Source organism: Microplitis mediator, chromosome 5 (genome assembly GCF_029852145.1).
Source record: "Microplitis mediator isolate UGA2020A chromosome 5, iyMicMedi2.1, whole genome shotgun sequence".
Lineage (NCBI taxonomy): Eukaryota > Metazoa > Arthropoda > Insecta > Hymenoptera > Braconidae > Microplitis > Microplitis mediator.
This window is the reverse complement of record NC_079973.1, coordinates 1,605,878-1,625,098: the sequence shown is the minus strand read 5'-3', so window position 1 is coordinate 1,625,098 and position 19,221 is coordinate 1,605,878. Positions and strand designations below refer to the sequence as shown.

At 34.0% G+C, this 19,221-nt stretch overlaps 1 protein-coding gene across 4 annotated transcripts in view; it reads right to left on the bottom strand.

Moving 5' to 3' along the window:
- The window catches only part of LOC130668178 (histone-lysine N-methyltransferase MECOM-like), a 54,794-nt gene that overhangs the window by 3,890 nt on the left and 31,683 nt on the right, over positions 1-19,221 (bottom strand). For all 4 annotated transcript variants that reach the window (XM_057470338.1, XM_057470340.1, XM_057470337.1 and 1 more), the window contains exons 3-6: positions 18,869-19,065; positions 7,787-7,918; positions 6,303-6,429; positions 1,089-1,188 (exon numbers count right to left, since the gene is read on the bottom strand). In XM_057470338.1, the coding sequence (XP_057326321.1) occupies positions 1,089-1,188; positions 6,303-6,429; positions 7,787-7,918; positions 18,869-19,065 (556 nt within the window). The remainder of the gene's footprint in view (positions 1-1,088; positions 1,189-6,302; positions 6,430-7,786; positions 7,919-18,868; positions 19,066-19,221) is intronic.

Sequence of the window (19,221 nt, the reverse complement as noted above, 5' to 3'; positions counted from 1 at the left end):
ATGCGGGAAATAAAAAGCGAGAAGTTGACCGGAGGTTGAAGGTTCGGATCCAGCTCTCGGTTTTTATAATTTTTTTTTTTTTTCTGGGATTTTTAAATAATTGTCAGAAGGGTGTTGAGTAAATTTGTAGTAGACAAGACGGCGAGACAGCCAATCGGAAGCAAAAGATGATGGAGGCGAAGTTTCCTTATGACGATAAAAGACCCTTTTTTGGGTTGTGTTAAAGCGTCTGCCGGAAGGCGATGAAGGAAAATTTTGTTGGTGGATAAAGATAGTGGTAAGAGTTAGAATCGGTATTAGCAGTACACAGAAGTGGGAGTTTTAGTATGAGAAGGATGTTATGGTGTTAGAGGGCATTGATTTTGCGAGAGTTAAGTGTCTTGACGTGTCGTGTTAAGCCTGGTGAGATAGTACCGGTGACGCTGTTTCGCAGCCAGATGAGCTCCGAACACGCAACCGCTGATGATATAGAGGGACGTCGTTAATGGCTCGCACGGACCTTGCTCGGAATTTCCCGATATAGATATAAATATTACTCAGCTCTACCTTAGACTGATCATCTACCTGACATAGGTGAGTGCGAGGGCAAGTCAAGAGCCACTTGACAACAGGTGCGATTTGAAATTTTCTCCGACACCTCATCTATCAAACGCGTTACATTTCAACGGGTGATATAACTCCGTCCTCAAACTCAGTCGGCTAATAAATTTTTTAACTGAATTTTAATGCCGGTTATTTTTAATTTTCTTTTAAAAATTCAATTCTCGATAGAAATTCTAATAAATGATTTTTAATAAAATTTTTTATTTTAAATTTTAGTACAATTTTTTTTTTTCCAAAATTACACTAGAGAATAAAACGGACTCTATGGGGTAAATTAGGCCACTCAAAGTTTTAAAAATTTTAAATCCACGAAAAGTTTTTTTCAATTTTCTCAGGCGACTCATTTTGCCCGCATTTAAAAATTTTTTTAAATTCACGTTCTTAGTAAAAAAAACTTATTATTTGAAAACTCAAAAGTAGAAACAGTGAAAAAAATATTAATTTTTTTTGCGGGAGTAAATAAAATTTAAAAAATGAATACTTACAATTCAAGATCTTGAAATGGTTTATCACAAACTGGACACCGTATCTCACAATCCTCCTCGTCCTCGCGATCCTCATCAACAGTTCCACTGTGCTGCGATGCTACAACAATAAATATTAATAATAAATAAAAATTTTTCATCGCTCCATAAATATCTGAGTAAAAAATATATCACGATAACGTAAATAAATAATTAGTGACAACGCTATGATGCTAAATAGCGTGACGGGTTGCAACGACACGTGAATTATTGAGTTTAATTTAAAAAAAAAATCGTAACTGCATTTTACGCGGAAAAAACAAACAATAAAATTAACTTAAAATACTAAATATTTATAAATAAAATATTTACACTGGCAGTAGCTGAAGATGAGTTTGGAGATGGGTTAAAAAAATATGAAGAGAAAAATTGTTTAGGGCTCGCGATCCGACACTCAACTGGACACTGTAGACAATACGGTTGTTAAAATGATGCTCCAGTTCGCGGATTCAAAGTTATTATATTGTATGACATAAACGGGCGCTTGGGGGGTGACTATTGTTTGCTATTGGTAAGAGCGGTGTTATAAAGTAGCCAATGGCGGGAGACTCTGTGGTGGTGTTGGTGTTGATGTTAGTGTTGTTGGTTGTTTTCACCCCCGTTGATACACTTGTGACTTTTGTGCATACATATTGTACACTTATAGGCACCCCGGCACCCCGGCACAGCCGAATGTCATGACAGCCGGCAAAATCAGGGGACCGAGAAATGTTGAAGCAGCTAAACGCGATTTATTATTTCCATATTCAGGTGAAATATATATTACAATGCGGTGGATAAACTGGATTCCGCAGTGCTATTTATCAATTTATTTTGACATCTTTTTAAAGATTATTTTTTTTTAAATTTTTCAACCTTTGAATTTAAATTTTATTTTTAATTTACGGATGAGTAAAATAATTCAAATTAATTATCAATACTTTGAATTTTAAATTAAAATTAAAAATTTTGAATTCAAAAATGAAAATAAAAATTTTTTACTAATAATTAGAAATTCAAAAATTGTAGTCTAGATACATTATTTAAATTAAAATTTAAATAAAAATTTTGGCCTAAAATTAAAAAAAAAATTTTTAATCAAATTATTGTTGAATAATTAAAAGTATAAATATTGAGTAAAAAATAAAAAAAAAAATTCCAGTACTTTTTTATATTTTGAACGTTAAAAATAAAAATAAAAATACTGATAAATAAATAAAAAAAAAAGGCGGAAAAGAAAGTATCTGTGGTCACATCAGTGATCCTCGGAGTTCCGATCGGCGAGCTCTCAACGGTTATTTAAATCTCCTACTACACTTGTCCTACTATTATTACTATTATATACCATATGGTACGTTCGTGGATGTTACCCCCAACGGACCTTCATGGGAACCGGGCACAGCTCGAACCACCAACGAGCAGTCCCGTATGCTCTTTGTACACATATCCATCCATACATATACACATATACACACATACATATATATATACCCCCTGCCGCAACGTTGATCGTTCCTCTATCCACAACTAATTTGACGTAACACGCCAGGAATTTAGACAATAGTGCGGTTGACCTGGACGGATAACTTTTTGACAGCAATAATTTTATAACGATCGTTAACGCCCATAAAAACTATCGTGACCTAGCAAATAAATATACTTTTTATCTATACCTGTATTTAATAATTATCAGTCCCGATTGATTTAAAAATTTTGAATTCAAAAATTTCCCGCTCGGAATTTAAAAACAGAATTTATTGAAATTGAATTTTGTACTCCGAGTTTTTTATGCTGAAGACTAGCGAAAGTCAGCGTGTGATTTGTTATTTTGATCGGCAAGCTGCTTTAATATTATGTTAATAAAGTCTATAACTACAAGAGAATCGGCTGGAGTCACGTTGCGGAAAGTCAACAGGTGGGCATCTGAGAATCAACAGCACCCCCTGCCAAGTTAAGTCACTTCGTCAGTTGGTCGTTTGCATGGGAAAAAGTAACGGAAATCAATGTCACTAGTCCTAATATAACGTTTCTCCAAGTGGCCAATACACATCCTCTTATCCGCCCTTGGCATCCACTCGACCCTTATTTACATCCAGTTTAAACAGAGTCAAAAATAATAATAGTCAAAAAAATAATAAAATTATATATAAAATATATTTTTATAAGTTTTTTACGATTGTTAGTATTCGGAATGGATCATTAGTCCAATGAATTAGATCGGATCTGCTGATGCATTGCGCGAGATGAAATCCTCCCCCTGTCGCGTGTCTTTTGTCAGCTACCCCTTTAACCTCGTGAATTTTTTTAACCCCGTTATGCGCGTGCTAATCGACAATGAAAGTCATAAATTATCTAAACCCTAATAGAGATATTGCTGACAATCAGCAACACAGATATATATAGACATTGAATGAGGTATAAAAAATAGCATGGCGTTTAGCTTTTGGTCCAATGGATTGTTTGTCAAAAAAGTTGGACGAAAATAGACATTGATGATAAACTAGCCATAACATTTGGTAGCACGCCCTTTTTTTTCAAAATTTAAAATAAATTGGTAGTTATTTTTTAATTTAAAATTTTGAGTCTATAGACTTAATATATTTCAAATTTAAATAATCTGATTTTTTCCCGCGTCGATTTCAGGTTTTGAGTAAAAAAAATTCTATCATTTTCAAATACGAAATTTTTGAAAAATTTCTTTTGATATTTAATTCTTAATTTGAACTTTATATAAATATTTATGTTCAAGTATTTTTGACTTCACTCGTTATTAAAATTTAATTAAAATTAAAATGTCATTAAGAAACTTTTCAAATTTTGGAAGAAAAATTTCTAATTCAAAAAATCATTACGGTTTCTCTTTTTAAATTAAAAAAAAATATATCTAGTAATAATTTGCGGTAATTTTTATAAGACGAATTTGTATTCATATAATTTTTGATATTTATAGTGTAGAATTTGAAAAAATTATCGGCGAAATTGATTATGAATTTCTGAGTGACGGTTAATAGAGAAAAGATTTAATTAGAATGTTCCAAAAAACTTTATATAAATATTTTTACACTTTGTAGTAGCGAAAAATTTTTCAGCTCAAGGCCATCTAGCGCAAATTTTCAAAACTACATAAAAATAAAAATCCGTAGTTTGCATGATAAACAAAAAAAAAATTTGTAAACTAAGACATTAACGTCGTATAAAAACGAGCTTAGCGATGTTATTTTTTGCAGATGGCACGTGCCGAAAATGCAAAGTTACCTCATCATAATATCTCATTGTGTTCTCGCTAACAAATCTGGCTGTCATTTTAAAAAGCGTGTATCTGCTGTTATATAAACTCACCCCACGTAGGCGTGTTAAAACGAATCTCTTGCAACAAAAAGAAGTGAGAGGCTGCGGCAGGCGCAGATGCAGGCAAGGGTTCGAGGGGCGTTTGACGTCATTATATTCTCGGTCCTAAATTCTGAGATTCCGACTACAAACTCAAACACGATCATCATTCGCCTTCTCTATTAATATTTAAAATTATCTCGGGAAAATTAATATTTTTTTTTCACCCTCCGTCTTAATTAATTTCGATAATTTAAATCGCTCCTTAGCTTCGACTTAATTGCCCAGCTAAATTTTCCCCGTAAAAGTGTCTCGTAAAAATTACTCAGTCCCTTGGTTTCCAGTCGAGCCCTTTGCCAACTCTGGCGTACGAAAAATAAAACGACTGAATATGAGACTGAAAATTTTAAAATCAAACGTCTGATGTATGGGGAATAGTTAAGGGAATAAATGGACGCAGCTTTTTCGAGTCATCCGTTAACTTGCCCCGGTCTTTATATGAGAGCACTAGAGCTATTGAATGCGCTGTTATAGACTCTTGATAGTTGTCTACAATACAGTCTACAGTCTGCAGTTTACCCTCTACCCTCTACCCTCTTTTACATCCGTATGGGCGGATAGTGCCGCTTCCATAATTACACGTAAACATTTAACCGGAACCAGTCGAGGCCATTTCCGGGGCAGCTTTTAACTCGTGGCAAGATAATTTCAATCTATTTCCTTACAATTGTAATTGTAATATTAATTCACTTGATAATATAAGTGGAGTCAATTGAATTATTGTTGTTATTGTTGCTATTATTGTTATTTTATAAAATATAAAAGCAGTAAAGTTTATAAATATTACGATAATAATATAGTTAATTTATTAAAATTATTATTCCCTGAGAAATTTAGTGACTCGCTGAGTGTACGCGATTCAAATTTAAACTTTGACAATAACCTTTGTTTTAATTACTGCGACATCTGGGGATCACATTGAACCACCCTCTTCTTTACTTGCCTGTACTTTATAAGAAAATTACAACTATGATAACTCGATAACTATTACGACATTTGTGACTCGTAAACTATCGCGTTAACTTGCTGGAAAAAAATTTTGTTAATTAAATTCGGGCAACAAGCCGTTTTAAGTACAAAATGGCCACTAGATAATTTTTTTTCGCGGCGGGAAATTCAAAATTCAAAATTTTTATTTAAATTATTAATTGGCTTTGGTTTTTTTTTTTTTTAAATAATTAGATAAAAAATTTGTAACTGATCGAGGCAAGATGGCCATGGTTTAATTTTTATAAAAAGTAATTTTGATGGTTTAAAAAAATTTTGACCTCTTGCAGCCGTCATTAAATTAAAAAAAGTTATAAAGTTAAGGGTCAATTTGGCATTAAAGTGGATCGAGTAACGACTAATCTGTCGAGTGGGATCGTGTTGTTGTTATATTGTGTGTGGCACACGCGGGGACTATAGTCATAAGGTTTAGATAATCAGTGCATTAAAAAAGTCGAGTGTAGGCGGTAGGTGGTAGGTGGTGACGGTAGTCCAGGTGAATCACGACGGCAGTCATAGAAGCATGACGAGCAAGTCATGATGGCTTTTTACAGCAGAGTATATATATATTGTATGTAGGATATTGTGAACACGATTTACCCTCCACTTGTCCTCGATCTCGATCCCTCGTGTGTGCATACGAACCCCGAGAGTGCCAGTATCGTTACAATTGCCATTAACCATCACCTGCCTGCTGCCAGTCTATCGTAATTGTATGCACACGAGCTCGATTTATATCTGATTTACTGGATTACGTCGGTATTCTATATCCGGCAGTGTCGCGTGCGGCTAAAATCGAGTCTGACTTGTCGATTTACTCACCGGTCTCGCGGTCTGTCCTGTCTTCGGTCGTGTTCTCGCCCAGCATGTCCTGCAACTGAAGCGGCTCTCGCAGACCCATCAGTAATTCTTCTCCTATTGATATATCTCTCAATGTTTCGTAGACCATCTGGAAAATAAACCATCGATTATTTAAAATTTTCTATAGATTTTTAAGTCGCTACACGGAAAGAAAATTATGGCAGCGGTTCCCATAATTTTGTGAAATTTTTTCCTATACCATCATAGGAATTACGACCATAAATTATGGGAGCGGTTCCTATAATTATAGGAATGTTTCCCATAATTATAGGAACCATTCCTATAATATTATGGGAATGGTTCCCATATTATCATGAAAAAATTAATTTAAAGAAGTGTAGTAATCACTTCTACAATACACAGAAATATTATTAAACATAAAAACAAAAATTCAAACATTGAAAAAAAAAATCGTATTTGGCAAAAAAACATTAAAATTTTTAACAAGAATTTTTTGTCAGCACAAAACATTCAAGAAAATTTAAATTTTGGGAAATTTCTACACTATTGTGCAAAAAAAAATTTTATGATATTATAGGGATGGTTCCCATAACATTATGGGAATAGTTCCCATAATATTATAGGAATAGTTCCTATACCAATATGGGAACCATTCCCATAATAGTATGGGAACCATTCCCATAATGGTATGGGAACCATTCCCATAATGGTATGGGAACTATTCTCATACTATTATGGGGATGGTTCCCATAATATATGGGAACCATCCCTATAGTAGTATAGGTACTATTCCCATACCATTATGGGAACCATTCCCATAATGCATAGCAAAACTTCCCATAATTTTCTTTCCGTGTAGAAGATTTTTATTTCATTTACTCCGTAATTTTTAATTTTAAACCTTTAAATTTCTTATCTATAAGACGCTTCGGGTTATTTCGGTCTCAAAATTTTTCAGATGACTTTCAAAGGCAAACTCTGTACTTAACCCCCGAGTCTTTTAACTCCTAGGGTGGGTTAATAACTAAACTGGATACGCGTTTACGACAAGTATTATCGCACCCACATCAGAGCGTTGTCCGTCACACAAGTCGTGTGTCTCAGCCGACACATTCTCTGGCCTCGGCACCCTTAGCTTAACCTTTCCACCCTTACGACATTTTCCCAAACTCCCATTACAGTCCCCATATTCACTTTACTCCATATTCGTATTACTCTCTTAACACGAATCAAAACCTCTATCACCATTCCCTGAATTACCGAATACTCGATAATTTAAAAAAAATATATAGATAACGACATATGTAAAATGTATCGTAAAAAATAATTTTTCCCAGAAATTGTTTGTTTAACGTCCATAGAAATTACCAGAGCACGTGCCAGTTATTAAAAAAAATAAATCGACAGCAGAAGTTATTTGTTTAAATTAAACCAGATGGTATTGATTGAATTAATTGCTAGTCAATAATTTTTGGGGAATTTACCTGTCCGGCAACGAGGACATGACGCATATTGACGGCATGTGGACTGGCGGTGCTGCGAATGTATTTAAGCCAATTGCTCGGCTCATGTGAGGCATCCAGCCATCCTCTTACCCCGTTTCCGGGAACGTGTACCTGAAAAAAAATTTTTTGTTAATTTCAATAACATAATTTTAGTCGACGGTTGTTGCTGTTTTTTTTTTGTTTTAAATAGTGGGTGAAAGAGGCTTTTAGGACAAGTGATTTTATTTAGAATTGTCTTATTGAACCGCAGGGTCTCGCGACGCATGGCCGGCCAAGCGTCGCGATTTATCCCCTGGCAGCCGCCACCCTAATTTAGCTCATGTGTTGAGACACATCATCGACCCCCGGACAACTATCGCTCGAGTTTTATCGTTAGTTATGAGCAGAGTCTCCCCTTTACACTTGTGACATCATCAACTACGTCGCCGACGACACAACTTCTTGTTATTGTTATTATTATTATTATATATTGTTATTATCGTCGTTATTCAGTGCACTTGTCGTCATTTAGACCGATTGTCATTGGGCGTGAGAATTCATTTACTTTCAGTAATAAAATAATTTATTGACTTTTATAAATTTTATTTAAAATAAATTATTTTTTCATAATTTTAATCAAATTTTTTATTTAAAAATTAAAATAAATAATTTTTGAAGAATTTTTTTTCCAAACTTGGAATAAAATTTTTTTTATTCGAAATTTTGATTAAATTTTTTATTTAAAAATTTAAATAAATAATTTTTTAAAAATTTTTTATCTCAACTTTGAATAAAATTTTTTTTATTCAAAATTTTGATCAAATTTTTTATTTAAAAATTAAAATAAATAATTTTTTATCTCAACTTTGAATAAAATTTTTTTTATTCAAAATTTTGATCAAATTTTTTATTTAAAAATTGAAATAAATAATTTTTTATCTCAACTTTGAATAAAATTTTTTTATATTCAAAATTTTGATCAAATTTTTTATTTAAAAATTGAAATAAATAATTTTTAATCTCAACTTTGAATAAAATTTTTTTTTATTCAAAATTTTGATCAAATTTTTTATTTAAAAATTAAAATAAATAATTTTTTATCGCAACTTTGAATAAAAAATTTTTTAGTCAAAATTTTAATTAAATTTTTTATTTAAAAATTAAAATTGAAATTTATTAAAAATATTTTTACCAAAAAACTGGAATTAAATTATGAATTTAAAATTTAAAAAAAAAAAATCTTATACTCGAAATTAGTAATTAATTTCCGCCGTAAAATTTATTTAAAATCTAAATTAATAATTCCTTTCAGGAATTTAAAATAAAAAATTATAAATTCAAATTTAAAATTATACTTTAAAATAATAAACTAATTATTCCTCTTACTCATAAAAAAAAATATTTACCACCTGCCGACAATGATAACAACGTACTCAGTAGCCCGAATCAATAACCAAGTGGATAAGTTAGGTAATGAAGACCGGGCATACAACAGCAAACAATAACTCGTCATCATCATCATCAGCAAAACATCACTCAGCTACCAGGATATTATCACCGTAATGCCTTCCAAGCCGGATAGAGCAATATAATACCGAGTAGAGCTCCGGAGCTTCCGAGGATCTTCTTTACACGGATAATCCCTTAGCATTTAAGTGCATTCACATTTTCCTAAACATTTTAATAAAAACCTTTTCCCAACATTCTTGCTATTCTCTCTTGCATTCATCTTCTTATTAATGCTTCAACACTTCTTTCTTTCCTCGACATTCTACTCACTCCCATTTAAAAAAATCAACAAAAAAAATTCGTCCGAATTTTTTAAAAAAATTTGAATTTAAAATTCAAATTATTTTTTTTTTGACTCGGAATTAGGAGAGATAGTTACATATTTGCATAATAGTGACGAAAAATAAAAATAAGTGCTACAATAAAATAACAACAATAAATATTTAAGAGAGATTTCGAAATATTTTCCGAGTTTGGTGTAAGTAAAAGATCGCTTCGGTATGAAAGTGAGACTTAAGAAGGATTTCTTTAAAGATGGGCACGAACGACAAGTAATATAACAATGAGTAAGCATCTAAGCATCACACCAGGCTACCAATACGACAGATTACGATCCTCATTCACTTTTTCTGTCACACCTTTGACAATGATGCGTTAACTTGGCGTCCACTGGCGCGGCAATCTGTCTGTTGTACTGTGTGGGTACTCTGCTTTACATTTTTATTCCATTTTATTATACTTTTTACCCTGCAGTATATGTTTTCTGGCACAGGATCCGAAATTCTGTGTTGGTTACTATTTTAACATTTGTATAGGAAGAGAGAAGAAGGCACAGCAGGCATCATCACCATTCTTTGTCGGCGATCGCGGACATGTGCGGACAATTCGAGCTAAAGATTTACCAATAGGAGCTGCTACCATCTCTTCATTTATGTCACATTTCCATAATCGTGGATTTTACGATACGGATTTATCGAGGTGACGAAGCTTGAGAAGGTTCAGGGATGATTATGGAAGCGAAGGAACGTGGTCTTAGTAATGTAATCGAGGCGAAGATATTTGAGCCGATCGTGTCGGGGATTTTTACTGCTGACGATTTTTCGAATTCGACTATTGATTTCTCGGTCGGAAATTCGGGTGTAAATTATTTGAAAGAAGGAATTTTAAGCTTTGAATGTCTGACATTTGGATCCGCAGTTTTTGAGAATTGAAATTTTTGGAGAAAATGAATTTTGTTACTTGAAATTTAATTTTGAAATAAAAATTACCACTCTCTAAAAACGAATTAGTGAAAATCACGTGTCAATCACTATTTGGCAGTGAATAGTCACTTATTGCTAGTGAAAAGTATACCATTGTTTGAATTAGTGACATACTTTTCACTAGTAAACAGTGAATAGTCACTATTTTCACTGTTTCAAATTTAAGAGAGCAGATGGTCATTTCCTCCATTAAATATAAACTGCAATTTTTTTTCCTGAAGGAGGAATTTTTTGTTGATCTTTAGTAAAAAATTTTCGTAAAAAATTTGTTGGACTAAAATAAATAAAAACATTGAAGACAAAATTTTGACCATTGACTTGCGACAATCGAGTCCCGAGTTACAGTCTTTTGAATGAAATCTCCGAAATGTGATAAAAAAATTAATTCGATTCACAGAAAAATGTAAAATTCAAAGGAAGTCCTCATTATAACCAAGGACGAGGATCACTCCGTAGGGGTCGTGAACTGTCTCCAGATCGGAGAGATTCATTGTAGACAGCTCACACCTTCGACAAAACCATCCGTTAGCCAGACCGGAGCTTCTTCGTAAAGAGATTTGTCCTCAGCAGCATAACGGATGGCCACCACAAATGGACAGGATACCGTGCAGTGTCCTGTGAATGGACAAAAAAAGTGATGGCACAGTGTGAAGACTCAATGCATTACCGATGAATAGGGATCCATAATCGGTAACGTTCCAGTCCCATCATTGTCAATGGACCCGTTCGTGGTGGATTACGGCCGCTGATTGTCATCTGGGGATCCATCTTGTCCGCCGATGCTTCTTCAAACAAATCTGTCCAAGAACTAACATCTCGCTTTCGCTTGACAACAGATTTGTTTGGGAATGCGTTGGCTTAATAATTTTTTTTATTTTTATCGCCAGTAGGCTGTGGGCTGGATTCAAATTTACACTCGACCCGAACTGAACTGAGTGAATAGAGGATCGATGATGAGTGGTCGCTCATCAAGTGATAGTTAGACAGAATAAGTGATACAGAGTAAAGCGAGAACACAAAATCCTATGACGTAAAAATGCTTTTAGCTTTCACAGCGTGTACTCTCATCCGTGGCGTTGACAGCGCGATTGAAAAGCTCCGAGCTTATTGATACTTTTGCTTTTACAGTCACTTTGCTCTTTTTCCGATCGTTTTAGTTGTTACTGTTAATACCTAAAAGTTATTTAACTATTTAATCCACTTGCAGTGACATCTTTACTTAATGTTGATTAATCCCGGGTTTAATTAAATTCGAGCAATCTGGGAGCTGTTATCTGCACGAAGAACGTCACGCTTGGCGAATTGGAGCAATTTATGTGCTACCTTGTGTATTACAGTCAATATAAATCTGTATATATATATATATATATATTGGGTGATATAATATATAGTTGTGAACTAGAGTAATCGAGGAATAGAGACCGAGTGGTATTAAGTCTCTATGGCTCCTCAGAACAGAACCCGAGCCACAGAGTTGCTAATTGGATCCGCAATCTTGACGAGTTAACACTTTCCGGTTTATCAAAAGTTTATTAATATATTTGATATTATTCCAAGTGATTTATTATTGATTTCATTTAAAATGATATTAATTGCTTTACTTATTAATAAAATATTTGAAAAAAAAACTCTAAGCGGGAATCGAACCCGCGACTGCAGTTCAGTTTCACTGGAGTTTAAAAACAAATTACGGAGCTAAAAAAAATGTGTTTCTGACTCGAATGAAAGGAAATGAGAATATTTATCATTTGGGCATCGAAAAAATCCCCAGTTATTGCAGACAAATGATATATATATGAAATGAAATAAAATAATAAACGTAGGTACTTTGACCCACTTGACTCTTGATACAAAATAATATAATATGAGAATAGGTATATCATCAAATATGATGAAACAGTGCCCTGCGACCCGTGTCTAACTCGCAGCAGATGCCACCCTCGCCTGCTACGTTAACTCCTGGATAATTTTATATGAGGGAAGCTACCCTTGTATCTAGCCGTATAAATTATTATATATCTATCGCGTCAAGCGCAGCCCTTGATGATCCATCATTAGACGGCTATTTACCAGAAAATTTGCCAATATTTCCTACCCCGAGTCAGTCGCGTGCTCCTCTGCGTACACGAGCTGGGTTATTACATGTAGTATGTCGTTGACACTAGTTTTTCCACGATTATGACATTGTATTTTCCGAGATTAATGACCCCACTAAACCCCAAATTCACTCGAGCTGTGTTTTTGATGTTCTTCCTCTCCCAATGCTAACATCCGACATAAAACTTTTTCAGAATAGAATATCACTCTGGAGTCTGAGTTAATTTTAGTCTCTGAGCGATACCTGGTTGTTTATTCAAGACCACAGTCAAGGTGCACTCCCTCGGGCGGGCCATAGTCCCGGGTATATTTACTCTGGACGAAGCTAGACTACAACTCGGTCTACTCAGAACAGATTAGTTCGGTCATTGTGAGTCTCGTGTGTGTCCAGTTTGGTTTAGCTAAGGCCATTCATGCCAGATATTTAATTACTTAGTTATACCAATTAGTGTTTGCTTTTGCTTAGTATTTATGTATAATTATCAAAAATAAGATTTTTGAGCTCGGAGACTTTACCAGAACTTACTTCCAAAAAAGGAATTTGGAAAACTGATTTTATTTGAAAACATAAGAAATTTGAAAAAGTATCTATTGAAATGTCAGATAATTTGAACCTTTTGTACAAAATTCAAATTTTTGAACTTATTATTAACTTTTTCAAAAATTTTGAGTTCTAGGATCTGATAAATTTTGAACACGCGGAAAAATACTCATTTTTGGACGCTGATTATTTTTCCAAAAATTTGTATCAGGACTGAGTTCTTCAATAAACTGAAACTTTAGTTCAGACATCAAATCAAAAATAAATTTGGGAATCCAAAATTAATAGTAGAAAAAATTGGACCCCCAATTCATAAAAAAATTTAAATTTTAGGCAGAACTTTTCCGGAAATCAGTTAAATAAAAATTTAGTTAATTAACTAAGGGCATAATTATTTAACAAGTAATTTAGATAAAAGCTCTCAGATCTCTGGGGTAAAATTTTTCGATCTCGCAGGCGAAGCAACATAACAAGACAATCGCAGGAAACATCAAAGGCAGCAGTTATTGTTTCCCGTAAATTATAACCTCGGCAGTTGCAAGACTTCTTGTTATGAGTTACGAACAAGTTCAATTAAATGTCAGAGATTGTGAGAGAGGTGTTTGGCGTTGTTGCCTCGCTGAGATTGGGACGTGGAACGGCTTCCTACACATTCGCCCTTATACTTCTCTCAAAGTCTGATACAGCTCGGTCCACATAATGCCAAAAGTTTCTCTTCGAAAGAAGTTAACTGAGAGAACCCAGATGACGTATCAGAATAGGGTCTCAAACACGTGCGTTGAAAAGGGATGAAAATATTATTGCATCAATGTATTGTCCTAGAGAGCTCTCTGTATACTTTTCAGAGTATACTAAATATACAACAATTATTAACAATACTCTCACAGCTAATTCATTACGAATATTCCATCAAGGTTAAGAAAATAACTTGAATTTGACTCTTTTGACTTAAATTTAAGACAACTGAGCTAAAGCCAAGTCAAATTTGACTCTTTTGACTTAAATTTGAGTTAACAAGGCCAAAACTAAGTCAAATTTAACATTTTTGGCTTAAATAGATACTGAGTAGGTCAAATTGGCCAACAGCAAATCAAAATCAAAGTGTTTTTTTATCCATTTTCTGAATTTCTTTTGGCTAATTTGACCTACTTAGGGTCCATTTGAATAAAAAATGTCACATTTACATAAGTTTTGGCTCAGTTGTCTTAGATTTAAGGAAAAAGAGTCAAATTTGACTTGGCTTTGACTCAGCTGTCTGAAATTTAAGTCAAAAAGTCGACTCTGACTCGATTTTGGCTGAGTTGGTTTAAATTGAAGTCAAAAAATTCAAATTTAAGTTATTTTTTGGACCAGGACACGTAAAATATTTTTTTTCCATCAGAAAATTTATAAAAATTTACTTCACGAATGATTATTCCGCAACATGATTCGCTGGCAAGGTTGGAATGTCACGCGTCAAAAGGGTTAACTCTAAAAAATATAAAAACTTGTAAGTCTGCAGAGGAAATTTAAATTTAAACGTCATAATATACATATGACAATGTATATATTTACTTACAATAGTGTATCATATCTATATTTACATAAGGCTGGTGCAGCCAACTGTCAATCAAAATATGAGCAGATAAAAAACTTGATGGTGAGAAAGGGCTACTTGTATGCATATCGTTTTGTTAGCTCTTTTTTTGGGATTTGTTACTACTTTCATTATTATTATTATTGGTATTATTGTCAACTTGTTTCGTGCACAACAATGGCCAAAAAATATTTTAGACTATTGCCAGTCAATTGATACATGAATTTGTAATTGATTTTAAATTTATCGTTATTATCATTGTAATTTTTTTTATGAATAGAAACGAAGCGCAGGGAGGGGTGGGGGTAAAAGTGACGGAAATTCATTTAATTAAAAGTTTTAATAAAAATTAATACACAAAATTGGGCTGCAATATTCACACGTAGAATTTCTGTTGGTCATTCGGTGACCAGATGACCGCAAGGCCCTCGAGACATTTTTGAGCTCAGTGAAATTTAAAAGTGGCCACGGTTCGTCAACGTGACGAGCTGTGACAATAAAAGATCCCAAGGGTCTGATTGTCACTTGTTTCCTGTCAATAGTACTTTCTCCGCATAAATAAACTCACTTGTAATTCTTTCTTCTTTTATTATAATAATAATAATTATTACTATTATTGTGAATTTAAATGCGGAAATTTAAGAATCGCAGGTCGTGGCTGCGTAACCCTACGCCTTGAGAAGCTTCGTTTTGTGTGGCTACTGTGCTACTGTGCTCACTTAGCGATTGATTTAAATAACCTGAAGGATTTGTGTGAGTGTAAAGGTGATATGAATGGAACTAGAAATACCTGAGTTGAACCCACCCAAAAAATAATCGTTTCAATTTTTTTTTTTTTTTTTACTTTACTTTCAATCCCGCGTAATATCGGCATTGTTACAATCACTTCCGACGCTTGACCATTCGTTTATATTTTTGGTTGTGTGTAAAGTGCTTTCTATAAAAAAATAATCGCGGTTACAATGGAACCGCGGGGTGCAATTGTTGAAATTTTAAAAAGTTTTTTATGTAAAATAAAAAATAAAGTGATTTTTTTTTTATTTTATTGACAATGATCATAATAAAAATTTTTATTTATTGTAATTTAAGGAATGAGTGGATAATTAAATTGTAAAATTATTTTGAAGATGTGGCAGAAAGAAAAAGAACAAATTATTCGTAAAAATGTGTACGATTGTAAAAAAAAAAAGTCATCAATATAATTTGTCAGCGACATACGTTGGCAATATAATGGCCCGTGTGTGGCTTTCCGCACGATTTGGCAAAAAAGTATAGTGTAGTGGTATAAAGCTGGGTCACCGCGACGCGTGTGTGCTTTCTGAGTAAGGAACCTTTACGAATGATGAAAAACAAGCTGCCGTTATTATATTTTTTTTTTTTTCACTCTCACTCGCTCACTCACTCACGCGGGTTTGCTCTTTTATTATTATATATAGTGAGAGAAAAGAAAACCCTGTACTCGAGTGGTCACGGGAGTTTAGTAATAAAATCTAGGGCGACCACCGCGATCAAGTGGAAATAAAAATTGTTATTTGAACAAATTTTTTTTAAAAACTAAATTTCACTCCAAAGATTCAAATTCTTGGAGAAAAAAAAATTTTATTAAAAAATTTTTGATGCACACCTCAGGTTCTAATGGTGTGCATTAACTTCTAGTGTTTTTTAAAAATAAATTTATATGTTTCGTCAAGAAAAATTTAATTTTTATACTTTTATTGGAAATTATTTTGAATGCACACCCGAGAGCGAAGGGTGTGCATTAACTTCTAATGTTTTTTAAAAATAAATTTATATATTTTGTTAAGAAAATTGAGTTTTTATATTTTTATTGGAAATTGTTTCAATGCACACCCGAGAGCTAAGGGTGTGCATTAACTTCTAATGTTTTTTAAAACTAAATTTATATATTTTGTCAAGAACAATTGAATTTTTATACTTTTATTGGAAATTATTTTGAATGCACACCCGAGAGCGAAGGGTGTGCATTAACTTCTATTGTTTTTTAAAAATAAATTTATATGTTTTGTCAAGAAAATTGAGTTTTTATATTTTTATTGGAAATTGTTTGAATGCACACCCGAGAGCGAAGGGTGTGCAGTACTTTGATGTGTATTTTTAAAAAAGTGGATGATTAATGAAAAGAGGATGACAAAAAATGTACAAAAGTTTTTTAAATTGACGGAGAATTGATATAATTTAGCAAATTGGTCTAAGCCGTAGAGACACGCAAGCGAGTGTGTATAATAGAGCCGTATCACATGAGGGTCGTGTCCTATATCGTGAGAGTGATGTTACGCGCGAATGAGCTAAGCCAAAGATTGGTTTAGTCACCACTGAGGCACGCCGCATCATCGTCTCTGCGTATCACGCGTCACCGCGTAAAACATCACAAGATCACGATAATTTGAAACTAGCGGATACATTAATATCTACTGCCGAGTAATCTTATCGATAAAAAATAACAATAATAATGATAGAAATAGCAATGCATAGAAGAGAAACGAGCTCCGCACGCCCCTCGTATAGCACAGGGTGTCCCCCTGAATATTCCGCGGACCCCTTGGATCAAAAAAATATATGGTGTGCATTATAATAAAACCTAGCCAATCTAGACAGGTGGGTTCTGGGACTTTTGTCATTTTTTCATAAATAATAAAAAAATATTACCCGTTTTTTTGAGGATCTGATGGTTTGTGTAAACAAAAATTTATTTTTACAGAGGAAGTTATGTTTTTGTATCCGGATACTTGATTTCTTGTTTTTTTATGAAAACGTTTTAAATTTAATTATTTTTATATTTTCTAAGTAAATATTTATTTGAATAATTGCACACCAGTATCAAGACAGGGTGTGCATCAGTAACTCAAAATAAGGTGTGAAAATTTTTTCTCATAAAAATTTGACGCGGAAGATCGATCGCTAAAATTTCCATAAATACCAAAAATTAATAGGCATTATCTCAGATCCATAATCTCAGCTCAGCAGGCAGCCTTTTAAAAATTCACCAGGAAAATCCTGAGCTGAGTATCAAAGACCCATAGACAGGAATTAAATGGGTGTCGGTTCGCGCGTGGACATGATAGATCGAGGTTTGCTAACGAAAACGAAGGGGGTAGCCTCGTGCTTTAATCGATCCCGTAATCGCGCTGGTCGACAGTTGGTCCGACGGGGTTTTTGTCGGGTTTTAGATGGATAGCGCCATTTACATTTTGTCAGTACGACATGCGTTATTCCATTTACAGAGTAGCCATCACCAGCTTACAAACACACACACACACACACACACACATACACACACAACTATCATATCAAAAATTCACACAAAAAAAGTTATTTGACTTATTTACGAAGCATTCAGACAGAAAAAATTTTATTTCAACGATCTCGTTGGAGCATATAAATATATTATTCGTTGATGAGATGAGATTCACAGGCTACAAGTAGAGCTGGAGACCAAGGGTTCGATGTTCGATGTGTGTCGTGTGGTGTGCAACGGTGTGCGTGTTGGTACGGATTTAGTTGGAGTATTTGACGGGTAGGTGTCCGAAAGCTATAACCAATTGACAGATCCGTCAACGCGGATGACACCCCATCGGATCTTTCGGTGGATATGCCAGGTGGTGGGTATTGAAAGTTGTGTCGTGTGATGATGACGATTCTCTTACTCTTCTCTTCACTGCTCCAGTGCAGTCGGCATCTGTCGGATAATACTTGGAGGATTAAAAGCGGTCCACTTGGTGGTAGCAACACAGAAATGAACAGAACTCAAAAAAAATATCGTCTCGTCTCCTCTCTTCTTGTCTACTGGCATTCTTTCTCCTCTTCCTGATACTTATTTTTTTTCTCTGCTATTATCTACCCAATAGACTTAAATTCTAACATCGAATCCGACATCTCTCGGTAGATGGGAATGGAGTTATAAACAGATCGATCATCTTTCAATAACCGTTGCTAAGAGATTTATTTTGCCTGATTATGATATCCGATAAGGCGCCCGTGTGAATCTTCTAGTTCTAACTGATTTTTACGTTTTTTGGCATTCAGAGTGAGGAGAGGGGGATCAACTGATTTAATTGGTAGGAAATTATGACACTTACCTCCCAGGCGTAACGAGGATTGTGCGGCTCGCTGGCCCATTTGCCCAGAAAGGGCCCAAATCTTGTTCCCCGGGATATTTCTCTTCTTGCACGGACTAGAGGACCGGATGATGAACTTCCGACTTCTACTTCTGGTACCGGTGACAACCAGTCACGGGTGTGCTCTTTTGATTCTTTTGGTTCTTGTTTTATTGTTTCTGTTAATTAAAAAATCATGTGAATCTCATTAATATTTTATTTATTTTTTTATCTACACAATTGCCAACCGCAAAAAAATTTTCAAATTAGGGGAGGGAGGGGAAAAAGGGGAACTTAAGAAAATACCAAGTTTTCGAGGACTCAAATACGCTAAA